Source organism: Melanotaenia boesemani, chromosome 18 (genome assembly GCF_017639745.1).
Source record: "Melanotaenia boesemani isolate fMelBoe1 chromosome 18, fMelBoe1.pri, whole genome shotgun sequence".
Taxonomy (NCBI): Eukaryota; Metazoa; Chordata; class Actinopteri; order Atheriniformes; family Melanotaeniidae; genus Melanotaenia; species Melanotaenia boesemani.
This window is the reverse complement of record NC_055699.1, coordinates 10,972,747-10,989,636: the sequence shown is the minus strand read 5'-3', so window position 1 is coordinate 10,989,636 and position 16,890 is coordinate 10,972,747. Positions and strand designations below refer to the sequence as shown.

Genomic DNA, 16,890 nt, shown 5'->3' with positions numbered 1-16,890 from the left:
GTGGTACGGAAGGATAATCAATCATAAAGCAGCAGGATCTGCGCTCCTTAAGCAACATCTCATCACTGCATAGAAACACTAATTAGAAGAAGGGAAGAAGATTTTTTTTTTTCATGAGCACCACAAGCACCTTGACAAATCAAAGGAAATGTCTTCCCTCGCATACATGCTGCTAAAAATAAAGGTCCTGTTTTACCTGGAGTGCACGCCAAAAACACGCGCACAAATCTCCCTCATGCCCAGAAAACGCAACGTTTATCATGCACTTGCAGTCAGGTCCCCCTTCATAACGCTGCGTGGTTCGTTCCAGCGGCTCAGTATCTTCAGCGCGAGGTGTGTTTCTGCTTCCATCGTCTCTGAACCAGGCGGTTCAGCCACTCCGTTGAAAGATCAGCGAAATGAATTAGAATGGATCAACAGAACAGAGATCTCCTCGCACAAGTCCGCTTTATGTGTCACCGTTAATGGGGTGAGTAATTATTTACAGGTGGCCACCTAGTTGTATTTTGTTTTGTTTTGGGGGGTTTTATTTTTTTTCTTACACGAGAAAAAAAATCTTTTCTGATTGCTGTGAGGTTTAAAAGTAAGGGGGGCTTCTCTGAGATGCGGTGTAACAAGTGTCTTTGTTAGTTATCTATTAGCTGATAGAAAGCCGCAAGGGAAAAGTGTGCTACTCTGCTGAATCCTCATTACTTAAAGCTGTGAATTTAAAGGGGAACACTAGTTAAATTTCTTTAAAAACTGTTCAAATTATTAAGTAGCACTTGATGCAGCTTTCTCTTCCCCAGCCAGAAAAAAAGACAGTGCTCTAAATATGTGGCTGAAAAAAACAGACTGCATTGCTTCGTAAACGCGCTCTGTCAAACCAAAGATAACATGCTCAAACTGGTGAATGCTCAAGTGAATTAGCCCCCAGTGCAGAGGCTTTCCTCATGCTGCTTTGTGATTTCTACACAAGTCAGAGGACACATCTGCATATCCTCCCCCTGTTCACCAGCAAATGTCAGCCTCAGAGAACCTCTCCTTAGAGGAAATTGTGCAACAGCTGAGCATACAACCTTCTGATAATGAAGAGCTTTACACAGAGAGAATGCCATTCACACTCCTGCAGTTTTAATCACAAAGCTGGCTGTGACAGCATGTTTGGATACAATATGAAACGAAATTAAGATGTCAATTCTACTTTTTACCTGTGTCTGCAGCTGGCAAAACACTGTTGGAAATCGGCAGGCTGATTATACTAAAAAAAAGCAGAAGAGATAGAACTATAATAAAATGGAAAAATAAAACAATTATAATAATGGAAAATTGGTTTTCTTGCTTTGAGAAAATTGCTGATAGATCTTGGAAGCAGCCAAAAAGAAAAGCAGCAAAAGCAATTATCATGGAAAAACATGAAAAAAAAATATGTTTATGTTTGTAGTTGTCCATAAAATGATTTTGTTTCTGTGGTGTCTGGTGCTAAGTGGTTCTAATGCAAAACCCACATGAAGTTCAGGAAAGGTTCTAACTGCTGAAAGATTTTTGCTCATTATTTAGATTATGATAAAATACACTATAATCTTCCTTTTGCAGCCCTGTCATGATCATGAATCTCCCTCAGTGCTATACATATATATTCCACCTCTGTTCTCTTGCAAAAAAAAAATGGTGAATTGACAAAAAAGTAATGAGATGTAAATCACAATCCATTCCTGGTAACTGTGAGGCTGCTTGTTCTTTCCAGTATCAAGTAATGTTTTCAGTTATTATCCTGTTAGCTTTTATTCCTATATAGGTTTCTCTGGCTACCACTGTCTGCCTCTTCCATCCATTTGTATATTTCCATACGTTGTTTCATCTTGCGTGTTTGCCTTTCACATATCGAGTGACAGCTGCCTGTATAAACCTGGCCTGTGATGTCAGTAGATTTATTGCAGGATTGGTTTCCTGAATGCTGCACATTTTATTGCCTCTTCCCTTCATAACAGTTGTCCAATTTCATGGCTTGTTATTAGGCTTGTCGATGAGAGCAGGATGAAAAAAGAGCTTGGGGCATATTGGTCTGTTCTTGGCTGAAGCCTTTGATTAGAGGTAGGGATTTTGATGTTAAAAGACAGTGTCACATGTCATTTGCTTTCAACATCTGATCGAGACCTAAGCCTAGTTGATGAGGTGACTGATAGCAAGCAAATCCTTCTGGTCCAGCCTACTGGGTGGATAAACTTATGATAAAGAATGTCACCAGGATCACTTTTGTGTTTTAGCTCTGGAGTTCTGTCCATCTTGTTTTTATATAGTAAAGTTGTTGTGTCATTGGAAATTAAAATAAAATAAAATAAAATAAAAAAAGAGAGATAAAGCTGGGGTATGCCAAATTACACAAGAACTGGACAGAAAATCAGTGACAACAGGTCTTGTGGAGTGATGAATCCTGCCCAGAGCCTGGACCTCAACATTACTGAAAGAGTTTAGAATCATCTTCACGGAACAGAACAAAGGGAAGCAAACATCCACAGAAGAGCTTGAAATGTCTTTTAAATACATTCAAATAGTCATTTAAGCTTTTTACCAACTTTATTAACTAACTTTGAACAATCAGAAACAGTTTACTTGTTTATTTTATCTAATTTTCCAAGACATTACTGCACCCACATTTCGTTATTTTTATTTTATTTTATTTATTTATTTATTGTTGCAGAGTACAAAGAAGTGAAGACAGACTCAAGTTTCTAATCCACAAGGTTAATTTTTCAATAGTATGATTGACAGCCAGAAACTTTCATCTTGGTGATTAAATCATCTTGCCTGCATATGCATTCATTTCTTTCCCTATGTACAAAGTGCCTTGAGACATGAAAGGAATCTGATCAAGTTATCTCAGTCCTCTCAATGTCATTCAAGGAGTCATGCAAAATTAATGATAATATTTAATGTTTAACGTTATGTGTAAGACTCTTTGTGCTTTGTAGTCTGTAAATGCCTTAGAAGATGGTTTGGAGCAAGAATATGTTTAAACAGGTACTTTTTAAAGGATATATGAAAAAATAATGAGTCATGATTTAGATTTTAAATTAAGATCCTTTGAGATTATTAAATCAGGCACAACTTTCCAAGACACTCTACATTAATTTATTAATGCTCCCAGTGATGTTTGCATAATGCTAGTGATAACATTCTGTTGTGGGCAAAAATGATTGATTTCTAATGCTGGTCAAATATTTGAGTTGCTCTTTATTTAATTTTGGTCATTAATGTTAAAATTAACTAATTGAGCTTTCTCAGTATTCCTCCATTTGTAATGCGATTGTATACATTGGTAATACTTTTTTGTGGCAGTTACAAGCTGTAAAAATCAATATAAGACTTAGCAAATATTGAGCTGACTGACAGTAGAAGTGCTTGGTGATGAGATCTGTTGTTTCTGCAGTGTTTAACATCATGTTGTGTAGCATGCTCTGTCACTTTTGTGTATGTATTAATGCCATGTCAGATATTTTCTTGTGTATAGATGTTCTTATTGAAAGGAAGATGAGTGCATTCACGTGTAATAACTTAGAACATAAAACATAACAGGTTTTAAAAAGGGATCTCTAGCTGATACAAAAATTTCAAAACGAATCTACAATGAAGGCTCCATTGAAAACTGCTCATTTTGTAACACATGTCTGACTTGGATGCAAATGAAAGGACGGCAGTGAGATGATAAAACTGAATATTTATGGATTTTATCTGAACTAGAGATGTTCCCGAGTACTTTTGAGCCATTTTAACAGCAGATGAAATTGCACTTGAAAGTTGTAGGCAGGTTGCTTGACAGCTGAAATGAGAAACTCAAGTGCTTTTTACTTTCACAAGCAAATCACTAAACTACATCTCTTGTTAGTGACACAACGATGCGCAGTGGTGTGCATTTAAATGCTGGTATATAGCAGTAAACGTTACAAATTCTAAAACTAATGAATTATTAACTTTGAGTTTGTGTTGTTGAGACATATTAAGTCAATGCTTCTTTTTCTCACCCTCTCCTGCTGCAGAATGCATCAGCTGTCAGTACACACTGTCTCTGAATTGTCTTGGCCCTTGGCTGTGGGGTCGTGAGCAGCTGCCATGACGTACAGCAACACCAGCGCACTGACAGCCAACTTCAGTGGGGCTTTGGATGGCTATGACTCTGGGGGAAACATCTATCGGCCCTTCTCTGTTTTCAGCGTGCTCACTCTTACTTTACTGGCAATGCTTGTAGTGGCCACATTTGTGTGGAACCTGCTGGTGCTGGTGACCATCCTGAGAGTGAGGACATTCCACCGAGTGCCCCACAACCTGGTGGCCTCCATGGCCATATCAGACGTGATGGTGGCCGCACTGGTCATGCCGCTCAGCCTGGTTCATGAGCTCAATGGCCGATTGTGGAAACTTGGTCGAGTGCTGTGTCAGGTTTGGATCTCCTTTGATGTGCTCTGCTGCACAGCCAGCATCTGGAATGTGACAGCCATTGCATTGGACCGTTACTGGTCCATCACCAGGCATCTGGAGTATACACTCAAGACTCGAAAAAAGATCTCCAATGTGATGATTGCACTCACTTGGCTGTTATCCTCCATCATATCCTTGTCACCTCTGTTTGGCTGGGGGGAGACATACTCAGAGGGGCTGAAGTGCCAAGTGAGCCAGGAGCCATCCTACACCATCTTCTCTACATTTGGAGCATTTTACCTTCCACTCTGTGTGGTTCTCTTTGTTTATTGGAAGATCTACAAGGCTGCCAAGTTTCGAATTGGCTCCCGCAAGACAAACACAATCACACCAATGGCTGAGGTGATTTTTATATTTTTTATAACACATATTTCCTTAAAAGTAATATACTTTCTCATCCTTAGAAGTCACAATGTGATAATCCATTTAATTATTTATTAACTCTTTGATGCATAGTGTCCACTACAGAGGACACATATTTAAAGGCTGTTTTTAAATGTGTGCATGGGTGTGGACTGTACATTAGCAACTTCATTGGACATTGGTGAGTCACCAATACTCTACCACGTATAAAGAATAAATACATTTGATATAGTATATATACATACATTGCAATTACCAAGTTTGCCTCAGTGATAAACATGACAAGGAAATGATCCAGATGTTTTTATAGAAAATTTATATTATATTATTCATTCATTCATTTATTTATTATCTTGACCGCTTATTCCATTACGAGTCGCGGGTTAGCTGGAGCCTATCCCAGCATTTTAACAGGTGAGAGGCAGGGTACACCATGGACAGGTCACCAGTCCATTGCAGGGCCAACACAAATAGACAAACAACCATTCACACACAGACACTCTCTCTTCTCGGGAGAATTTCGAATAACCAATTAACCTATCATGCATATCTGTGGACGGTGGGAGGAAGCCGGAGAGGACCCACGCATACACGGGGAGAACATGCAAACTCTACACAGAAAGGCCACCACGCCCCAGGTTCGAACCTCCCCCCAGCCGAGGCTCGAACCGACGACCTTCTTGCTGTGAGGCTGCGGTGCTAACCATCACCCCACCGTGCAGCCCTATATTATATTATATTATATTATATTATATTATATTATATTATATTATATTATATTATATTAATATGACAAGATATTATTTTATAGATATTTTTATAGATCAAATAGAAAAATCAACACACAAGTAAAGGTTAAAATGAGATTAAAATACAGAAAAGCATCAATGTGCATGCCTGTAAAAATTAAATATTTTATTTTAAAAAATGTGGTTCTCTTTTGTAATAATTCATGCACCAGAGGGTTAAATGAAGAGTATGCCTTCTTTTAAAATGTGCTTATGCCCCTGGCATGTAAATATGTACTGCTGTGACAATGTTTATTATTGTTGCTAATGATCTGTTCATCAGTAATCAGGGAAACATACAAGTATGTAGTTTGAGCATATGAAAAAACAACTGAAACCATCTTGCTCATCACCATCAGCTTGTTGATGTGTGTAGGCTGAAGGTAGAAGGCTATAAATATGCTCTCCGACATCATTAATGTGCTACTGCACCTTCTAAGCTTTGCCGTTTATCTAATCAGCACATATAAAGGTCTAGATCTATTCCGCATTACATTAGCTAACATTTAATCAGGGAAGTTTCCTCTGTGAAAATTGAGTCACCCCTGACTTTTTATCCACAATTTTAGAGGCCCCACAAAACACACCGTTGGTTGTGATTACACTACATTTGTACATCTTAGAGAGGACATCTTTTTATGTTTTCTGTGAAAATCTGCTTTTTAAAATCAGTCAGCATGTGATAATCTTGTTATGTTAGATTCCCAGATGGAAGAAAAATTTCACAAAGAATGCACACTAACAGCTTGTTTTCCCTTCTTGTAATGTGTGTAAATACCCTCTTTGTTGTGCAGCTGTGGCATCAGGTGGCAACATTAGGAGCTCATGGTAAAAAAGGACCAATCACTAAATAAATTAGCCAAATTGGTTATTACTTTGCTTACATCAAGTTTCATTACACTGGCAATCAATCTTAGAGTGTGAGCAATTTTAGGAAATATGTTTCATTACTTATTTTGTTTTGCACTTCGTATTGTTAGATCATCTATGTCTCATTACAGATTTTACTTCCACCATTTCTGAGCATAAGCCTTGCCATGCAAGTTGTCGACTTGAGCTGTAATATGAGGGGTGGCATTGAAGAATATAAACCTCCTGCTCTCACTCATCAAAACACCCCCTCACACATTAAGACATACATACACATAAACAAACTGTGGCAGAACTAAAGTGTATTAGTAAGTATAATGCATTCCTGACCTACTTGCACTAAAAACTTTCTGACAGAGGCCATAAAATTGATATCTTCATAAAATTATTCAAGTCACTGTAAATACGCAAGATAAAAATATTCATATACAGATTTTTAGATCTATTTAGTAAAATCTGACTGATCTGTATTATTTAACACCGTGATAGAAAATAAATCTGAGGTTCTTTTTATATTGGAGCAAAACATTTGCTAAACAGTCTTGCTCCTTTCATCTCTTGATCCTTTGCATTCGTGAAGCAAATTCAGTCCTGTTATTTCTCAATCAGCTGAAACATTTTCCATGCCTGTGACTATTTTGCCATTAATTCAAACTAAACTGAGGTTTCTCCTGATTATCCAACAACCTCTTGGTAATGATCTGACTCCCACTGCTCCTGACACTTGCTCTTCAGAATGCAGTATTTTCAAATAAAACTCAATCAACTTTTCGTTTCGCTTCGTGTGCATAGACTGAAATAACGAGGATGAGATATAAACCTGTGAAATTGAAGGGATTTTGGACAGAGTGTGGGTAGTTGTTTCCCGCTGCTTAGTGTCACTAATATCATGCTACACTGAGCCTAATACGTCCTTGCTGAGGCTTCATACTTAAACCTCAGGGGTCTTATATGTATTTTTTTATTTATTTATTCCATTATTTTGGTGTAGTGAAAGTAAATAAAACATCTTAAAAAATTACAGAAAGAAGATGAAAAAAAACAAAAGGTGTAGGCAGAAGCTAACAGCTTATAAAACACCTACCCATTAACAGAACAATGTTACCAAATTACCTTTACCAACAAAATTAACATTGAAAAAAAGATTTACATTATCACCACAACTGATAGTAAGAGCAACTTGTAAAAATATTACCCACAAGATCTTTAGCATTTTTAAAAAAACTTCATTATTATATCATTTATGTACTTTCTTTTAAATTATTTCAAAGTAGAACTCGTCATCAAAACAACTGTTCCACATTTTGACACCAGTGACAGATAAACAATGAAACTTAACATTTGTCCGTACCTTGGGTTTTATTTCCTCTAAGTTCTTAACATTTCTCCCTCTTACGACCCCTGGCTTGTCAGCCTGCAGCCGTCATTGAGATGTTGTGAGACCAACAGGTGGACTGAATGGAAGCGGCCTTCTTTAAAACTGAATTTGTGTTTGTGTGTTTCCCCAAATCTCTACACAATAGGTCATATATGGAACAATCAATGACTTATATAAGATAAAAAGTGATTTCTGACACAGATAGTCCTTTACTTTGTACAGTATTGCAATAGAGTTTGACATCTTGGTTTTGACATAATTTAAATGTGATTTCCAGTTTAGATTATGGTCTACAATAAAGCCTAAAAACTTAATTTCTGTAACTATGTCAATTTCATGATTATTTATTTTATCTTTTTGTATGTTTTGCAAGTATAATACATTTTGTTTTGTCAAGTTAAATGTATAATTTGTTGACAGCAAACCATTGGTTAACTAACTCAAACTCATTTTTCACTGTATCCAGAAGCTGCTTTAAATTGTCTCTGTCACAAAAGTAAGTTGTATCATTAGCAGATAAAATGCACTTCAATAACTGGGAAACAAGACACAAATCATTAATGAACAATATAAACAATAAAGGGCCTAGAACAGAGCCCTGTGGCACCCCACATGATACCTGTAATAACTCAGAATCCGTATTATTTACATTTACAAATTGATATCGGTTCGCTAAATAACTTTGTAACCATTCAAGTGCAACTTCTCTGATTCCTTAACCATGTAATTTATCAAGAAGTCAAATTTGATTGACTGTATCAAACGCAAATCCAAACATACGCTAACTGTATACTCTCTTCTATCAGTTGCATCTCTTATCTGTTCAATAAAATTAATCAGCACCAGTAAAGTGTTCTGATTATTTCTAAAACCATATTGTTGTTCACACAGTATACTGTACTTATCAATGAAATCATTTAGTTTTATGGAAAATATTTTTTCAACATTTTGGAGAATTGAGCTAACAAGGACAAGGATCTATAGTTCAGCAGCAAGTGTTTATCACCAGTTTTAAATAAAGTTAGTGACAGATTGCAGATGTAAGTGAAAGGCTTTACAATACATTTAATACTATGTTTGATCAAGAATATACTGTGACCGTTCTAATTGGTTGATTTTTTATACTTGAATTTATCTACAATATTAATAATTTCCTGTTCATCAGTTTCTTTAATGAACATTGAGTGGTCATTCATGCTAATTATGTTTTTAACCACATCAGCATTGGCTGGAGCGCCGGTGGAGTCAGATATTTCTTTACCAATATTAACAAAATATTGATCAAATTTGTTAGAAATCCTACTAGTTTCAGAAATGACTTCATTTTCAAAATATAAATAAGGAATATAATTACAATTTAATTCACCATTAGTTATAATTTCTTTTAACACCTTCCATGTAGTATTCATATTATTTCTGGGTTTTTTTCTAATAATTTACTGTAATACTTTTTTGTTTCACATCTCAATGTACTTGTGAGTTTATTTTTAAATTTCTTTTATTTGTTTTCAACCGCCACTGTCTTGTTTAAGAAACATTTTATATAATGATTTTTTTTTATTATTATTTAATTAATTTTTTTACAAGCATTTGTTAGACCTTTGGTCACCCAAGGCTTGTCTCTGTGTTTGGTATATATAAATATATATATATGTATGTATGTATGTGTGTGTGTGTGTGTGTGTGTGTGTGTGTGTGTGTGTGTTTTAAGATTGACTTCCCCATGCTGCTTGTAATCAAGTTATAGAGCTGATATCAATTGAAATGTCAGATGAGTTTCTAGGGACATTGACTATCACTGAACCTAACTCATGTCAAACCACCAACATTTATGAACATGGTTTTGAAAGTCCTTCTCCCAAGTCTTGGCAATCACTGAAAAAAGAAATAAATATTCTAACCAGCAGACATCAAAAGATGTTTGTTTTTTCCAGAAAAACCCTTATTTTTTGTGTCCACTTTTATTAAAATCTTATTTATGCCCTAAAGCAACTCTGTGAGAGCTTCCACTGCTTTTTTCATTTTTTTTATTTATTGTATATAAATATTTATGTGTTTTCAGTGGATAGCACTGCTGTGTACATATTATGTTAACCTAAGTTGTGCTGTGGAAAAACACATGTATAACTTTTTGGGGCTTAATGGGGTTAAGGATGGGAACGCATTATTGCCCGTAGATGCTACTTGTCTCCTGACTACGACCACTGTTTTTTGTTACACAAGAGGAAACATATTAAGACACACCCCACACCTCTAATTTTGTAGAAAACAGAGATATATCCCCAAGAAGGGTCAGTATTTCTAGCTTTGAATATACATAATTGCATAAAATGCATTTGAAGTAATTATTCTAATTTTATATTTAAAAAAGTTGGAAGGTTTCACATATCCAGCCACTCCTTTCTGATCCTCAACAAGGTTTGGTTAATATTCCCTGGAAGTCTCCGACCTTGAAACTAAAGGTTATTATCCTACTGTTGAATTTTGTGAATAAATTTGGTCAAGTTAAATTTTTTTTAATGAATGTGTCATACAAATGAAATTGACTTAATTCTTACATTTTTAAATGAAAGGATTACTCCTTTCAGGATACATAATGATAACAAACTACACTAAAATATATTTCTGATTGGTTTCATTACATTGTGGACATTTGCAAATACTGAAAAAAAGTTTTGAGCTGCCGCGATGGAAAATCTAAACCTAAATTACTTGCCTTAAAACCCAGTCAAGGAGGGTTACCTCTCCTGCCACTGTTAATATAATGTGTGTATGTTTGTGTGTCTTATTGTTAGGGAGCCAGGTCAGTTGAAATAGCAGAGAAAAGAAAAAGGGACATCAGGCCATTTTTCAGTGCAGCAAAACATCAAGTAAGTTGAATGTCCACAGTATCAAAGACAGTTTGGTGCATCTTCATTAAGAAGGAGTGGATTACTGATAAAATGTTTTATCATGGTGTTATTAGGAGAAAGCAACTCAGAGAACAGAGCTTGGCTCAGAGAGACAGGGACAGCCAGAGAGGGGCAGAGAGTCTCAGGTAAGTTGATTAAGCTTTTAACATTCTCATGAAATTCAGAGCCTATTTACATTTACAATTGTAGCAACAGGTAGGCTGTAATTTACCTGCTGTGCTAAATAGTGTTTTAGGTACTTCTGCAAAGTTAAAATAACATCTGTTCTAAAAGACACACTCTTAAGATGCAGTGGGAAAAGCAGAAAGATTCGAGTCAGGGAGAAAACTTGAGACTTCAAATGACAAATGATGAACTGAATGATGATAACCTTACTGCCTGCAACAATGTCTCCGTCGGCTCTAGACAATGTCTTTTCTTATTTTCCGTCCTCTTCTTTCTTTTGTTTGTTTGGTTTTTTATATATATATATATATTGGCCCCCAAATTTGAAATTCAATTTCTACCCATCGTTCTGCATTTACTTCTGGTATATTTCCATGTCAGGAAGTAAAATATAACGAGTCCAACCATAACAAGAAAAATATATCCATAATGCTAAATGTAGCCCATATGCATGTCTTTCATGTCTATACAGACAACCATGGAGCTCTTGTATAGTTATCATTACAGGTATCAACCTAATAACACACAGTCTTGTGCAACAATCTTGAACCATGATGTACTTCTTTATATTTTGCCTCTAAGAACCCAGCCTGTCATGTAAATGGTATGGGCGATAGTTCTCATGGGCTTTCTGAAGGTCTTTCAAAGATTTTCTGTGGACCTTGACTGCTTTTTCACTCTTTTTTTTGTGTAGTCCTGGTACTTGACTATTTTCTGATGAATGCCTTTTTGATTGTTGAGCTATTTTATGTTAATCTACACGATATTTAAGCAAATGAAACATAACTTTGAAACATTTGTGTGTGGAAAAATACTGATTCCCAAAGAGCTGTTAGCTGAAAACCTGGCACATCTCAACATGATGTGCAGTGTCTCCTTGAAAAAATACATGAATAAATAAAAATAAGGAATCTAGGCAAGTGGATAGGAAATGAAGTGGCAGGCCTAAAAAAGCATTTCACGGCAGATTATTAATATTTAAAAGTGTGGTTTTAAAGAAATAAAAACAAAGATCTGACACAGGGCCTGAGAGGCATCTGACCGTTGCAGTTGATCCATTCCTTCATTGAAGCCTCATCAGACATATTCTCCATATGAGTGACTATGAAAGACTCCATTTCAGAAAGGTAAATTTAGAGAAAAGGCTGAGGTTTGCCCAGTTACACAAGAACTGGAATCAGTAGCAACAATTTTATGGAGTGATGAATAGCTTAAGTGAATAAAGAGTCTTAACATTAACATTACTGAAGCAGTCTGGGATCATCTGGACAGAAAAAAAACAAACAGCAAGCTTAAAAAAATAAAGAAAGCTTTGGAGACTTTTTGTCCTTGAAGAGGCCTGGAGAACTATTTCTGAAAGTTTGCATAAGATGTTTCAGGCTATGCTGAACGATAATACTGATTTTCAGTCTCATTAGAATTGTACAATCTTTAAAATTCAATATTAAATTTTCACCCATGTTTGCATAATGTTTTATTAAATCTCTGCACATATTCTCTGTTTATTCAAAGTCAATACAGAAATCAGGGCTCGCTCAAGGCTTTTACACGGTACTGTAGATATATCGAAACAATGTGGTCTTTAGAGATCTGAGCTGGCACGTAGATGTCCAGGCAGAAACATGGTTGGTAAAACACTTCATACTGCTGGACAGTTAAAAATGATGCTAAGAACAGAAGCAGCTGTTTTTTTACATTAAACATACAAAAACACTGAAGACCTTCAGAGATTTGATTCATCATTAAGGGTTTACTTTGTAAAAACTGTACAATCATTACTTTGTTAATACACCTCATTTTAAGGATAACATTCAAAGGATGCTATAAAAGCACATGTCTCTCCCTGATGTGAGTTTTGCACTATGGTTAGGAAAATTTAAGTTATGCATGCGCCATAGCAAACTTACTTAGGTCATTCCTTTACATTCCATAGTGCAATGAATTGGGTAGTTATAGTTTTGTGATAGTTTTTAGTTTACCTTAAAATCAGTCTTTGCTGGTGTTTTTCTTTTTGATCGAGAGCCAGTTGCAAACTTTGATTTCTACATTGGGAGCCATAAATTCTTATCTGTATCATTGACTAACAAGAAACATGATGTTTAAGTCATCACTTTTTTTACATCATTTCACACCATTTTGGTTCAGTAACAACACTGACAGCTCATACAAGACTGACAACGTTAGGTTGCACAAATTCGTCACCTAAAAGGTTATTAATTCTGTGCCTGGTCCTGTCTCCGTTAATTAGCAAAATGCTATTTTTAATATTCTAGTAGCAAACATTGAACTTTTAACCCACCCAATTTTTAAATTAATACAGTGCCTTTGGGTTTAAAAGTCAACGAAGCAGATTAGTAAGCTTAAAAGTTAAAAAGCAGACTTTGTCTTCAAATACTTGAAACAAATGTATCTATTGAATAAATTTCAGTTCTCCATTGTAATAAATGCAATGCGTGGCAGCCAGTGCAGCCAATTTCTTACTTGACTTAAAATGTCCCTTTAATTTCCAACCACCTTCTCATCAGCATTATGCTTTTAACTTCTAGTCTTTGCTATAATTGAATTTACCTAATCTATCTATCTTAGTGAATTCCTTCCAACCAAATGGACTCAGCCGAATTGATCCAGGCTGCTTATGTCCCCCCTGCATGTCAAGCTGCCCCCTCTGAGGGCAGGTTCTTGGTTAGGTGGTGAACATAACAGTGAGGAGTGCTGCAATCTGAACATTTCACTTCCAACAAGTAACACAGTTTTGTTCTTATAAAAACTGTGACCTGAGCAACTTCCCCAGATAAAAGAAACAGAGTCTGCCTTGAGTTAAGCCAAGCAATTTGAAGGGCAGGGAAGTCAGATGTATGTTGGCATTTTCTTTTTTTTCTTCTTCTTTTCTTTTTCTAACCCTGCTCAGTAAGTTAGGGAAGTGGCACAAAATAGACTGCTGCAAAATGCAGATTAAGACTGTTCCAGTTTTATATACTTTGTGTGTGTGTGTGTGTGTGTGTGTGTGTGTGTGTGTTTGCATAAAATGAATGAGCAATTTTTGGCTTGTTGATCTGCCTGTTGATTCACACTCTGCTCAGCAGCCTCTAATCCATCTTTTGTTGAGCAACCACATAATGTTCACTGCAGTTACTCCTCCTTGACCTACATTATTAAAGAAATTGCTTTTCCTTTTTTTTTTTTAAGCTGCCAGGTTTTTTCTTATTTATCAATAAAACTATAGAATAACTTGCGTTTTCTTTGATCACCTGCTTTCTAGGTAAAGGAGGAAGCACAGCAGCCACAGATGGTATTTACTGTGCGCCATGCAACCGTGACCTTCCAGACAGATGGGGACACATGGCGCGAGCAGAAGGAAAAAAAGGCGGCGCTTATGGTTGGCATTTTGATCGGGGTGTTCGTACTTTGCTGGATCCCCTTTTTCATCACAGAACTTATCGTGCCGCTGTGCTCCTGTGACATCCCACCAATCTGGAAGAGCATCTTTCTGTGGCTGGGCTACTCAAATTCTTTCTTTAACCCGCTTATTTACACTGCCTTTAATAAGAACTACAACAATGCTCTGAGGAACCTCTTCTCTAGGCAGCGCTGAGCCATGCTCCACAGCCTTGGCTGACACACCACACCAGCTTGTACAGTGTTATTCCCCAAAACAGGAAAGAACAAATCTGTGTCAGTCACTCCAAAAAAAAAGGGTGGTAATTAGTAACTGTGTCTCGAGTCTTATTAATGTCAGAGTTCTTTGTTGATTAAAGAAGTAACCTCCCAGCTGGACTGAGATGGATGTCTGAGTTATTTATTCTCCAAGAGAAGAACTAATTGGTCGTGTTGTGATGTTGTGGCAGCAGTTGATACAGTGTTGTCCACATGTTGGTTTTCTCTCTGTCAGGCTAATAAAGGAGCAAGGCTCACTAACACCCATGAAAACAGTTTCACTGTCATATATGGCTGCAAAAGGAACAAAGCAGAGCTGGGAGAAATTTTCCAAGAAAATTCTGACAGAAGCGAAGAAAATGAACCTCATTCATAATAACTGAGAACCAACTGTGGATTATGTACAAAGACATGAAATTTATCATCATAGATGACATTTCAACAATGTATTGTAGGATCTCAAAGCCCTCAAAGAAAGCCATGAGATACTCTGAGACTTTCAGAGTCTCTTTGATCTTAAAAATGAGTATAAGTTTGGATATTAAAGGAACGTTCTGTCCCCTAAAGTTGAAAGTAAAGCTATATGCTGTATTTCCCAAAGGTATTTTACTTTCACATGACTTTCTGAGTGTTTAAATGGCAGAACAAGTCATTATTTTCCTCATCTTTAAATAAACTGCTCTGCATAAACCATAAATGAAAGCACATAACTTCAGTTCTATTCAGATTTAGTTATATTTAAGATTATACAGAGAAATGCTGTAAAAGTTTTTCCTGCCAAAATTACATAAGAAACATGTATAGTCATCCACCTTACAATTTTAAAAATTCTGCAACAAAAACTGTTATTGTCCATGCTCCATCTTTCCTTTCTATTTAGTAAAATCCCAGCAGGTAATTATTTTTAGGGATCCTGCTGAAAGAGAAACAATATAACAAAGAGCAGTGAAAACAACCTCTCATCTCTTGCCATGGCAGAACAAAAAAACAAAGGAATAATAGATAAGATGGTCTGAGAAGTTAATAAGAATAAATTGGAAAATCCATTGTAAAATTAAACACGTCTGTATGTCTGACTTATGAAATTATAGAGAATATCCCTAATTGTCCCCAAAAGCAATTCCTATTTTAATGTCATGTTTTCAGATTGTGGAACTTTTTTTTTTTTTTCTTTGTTTATTTATTTGCTTTTATTAATTAATTGACACTTTCTTACTGAAAATGTTCACTGTTTAACTGTAGGATCAGGGAATGGATCATAATTTAAATGTGTTATATAATGTAATGTGAGAAGTTGAGAATCAATTCTCAGCCAATAGTTGTGCTACATGTAGTCCTGCATCATTAGAAAGCACCATCAAAGTATTGTGTTCGATTTGTTTTTGTAGAAAATTAAATGTATTACTTGAGACTAGCTAATGCTGCTGTCCTGTGAAAAATAATGTATGTTTTTATTTGATTTTTTTTTAATCATTCAAAATAAACTTTTTTTAAAAAAAAAACTGAAAGTTTCATTAAAAAAATCATTTTCTTTTGACATCTAAACCATCTAACAATGCCTTGATGGAAACATTAGCCATTGAACTAAAAAGCCAGCTCACATTGAATGGTATTCTAACATGGCCACAATAATAATTTGTAAATTTTTTGCTTTTTTTTTATTTTGGGCCATTTCTAAAATTATTTTGAATGCCAAGTTTAAGCTTCATCATCAGCTTAACAATTAGACTACAGGTCAGCCTGTGTTAGCTATGTTATCTGTAGGCATGAGCATTGATGTTTGTGAAACATTCCTTGCTTGCAGCTGGTAGCACTGCTGCAAACAGTAGCAAATGGAAGCAAAAGTTACTGTAAAAGGGGTCCTGCACCTTGTTATAATGCTTTTAATGTTTTATACACAGCACTTTGAATTATCTTGTACATTAAATGTGCTATACAAATAAACTTGCCTTGCTTTGAAAAAACAAATTAATACCGAACAATCACTTTTATTGGAATCACTACAACAGTGAACAAAGAGAAGATTGAGAGTTTTTACAGACTGGAACAGCAACATTTTACAATTTATGTTTATTTTTTACAGCAACAATATATTTAAGCAAATTAGTGTGTAAACACATACCATGGGCCACTCACAATTATGGTCTACACTAAGAAGGAACTTCAGACCACAGACGGTAAAACATGAAAGCTGCACACCATGTATGGCGGTTCCACCCCAAATCCAGGCTATACAGCGCAAAGAAGGATTTAGAGGACTAGTCAGCATCAGAGCCACTACCCAAGATGAAACATCTAAGCTCCA

The 16,890-nt window shown here is 35.9% G+C and overlaps 1 protein-coding gene across 2 annotated transcripts; it reads left to right on the top strand.

Moving 5' to 3' along the window:
- The first annotated feature begins 384 nt into the window (after nucleotides 1–384).
- On the top strand, nucleotides 385–16,203 carry htr5ab (5-hydroxytryptamine (serotonin) receptor 5A, genome duplicate b). Of its 2 annotated transcripts, XM_041967500.1 has the most exons (5): nucleotides 385–469; nucleotides 4,017–4,797; nucleotides 10,650–10,724; nucleotides 10,820–10,891; nucleotides 14,191–16,203. In XM_041967500.1, the coding sequence occupies exons 2-5, from the start codon at nucleotides 4,090–4,092 to the stop codon at nucleotides 14,521–14,523; spliced, it is 1,188 nt and encodes a 395-aa protein (XP_041823434.1). In that variant the 5' UTR covers nucleotides 385–469; nucleotides 4,017–4,089; the 3' UTR covers nucleotides 14,524–16,203. The 2 variants fall into 2 exon arrangements, with proteins under 2 accessions (XP_041823434.1, XP_041823435.1); XM_041967501.1 differs by lacking the exons at nucleotides 10,650–10,724; nucleotides 10,820–10,891.
- The last annotated feature ends 687 nt before the right edge of the window (nucleotides 16,204–16,890 follow it).

Excerpts from the sequence above, each read along its gene's own strand:
- htr5ab (XM_041967500.1), top strand. The coding sequence starts at position 4,090 with ATGACGTACAGCAACACCAGCGCACTGACAGCCAACTTCAGTGGGGCT. Across the intron at positions 10,725-10,819 it reads TCAGTGCAGCAAAACATCAA|GAGAAAGCAACTCAGAGAAC; the intron begins GTAAGTTGAATG and ends TGGTGTTATTAG. Across the intron at positions 10,892-14,190 it reads AGAGGGGCAGAGAGTCTCAG|GTAAAGGAGGAAGCACAGCA; the intron begins GTAAGTTGATTA and ends CCTGCTTTCTAG.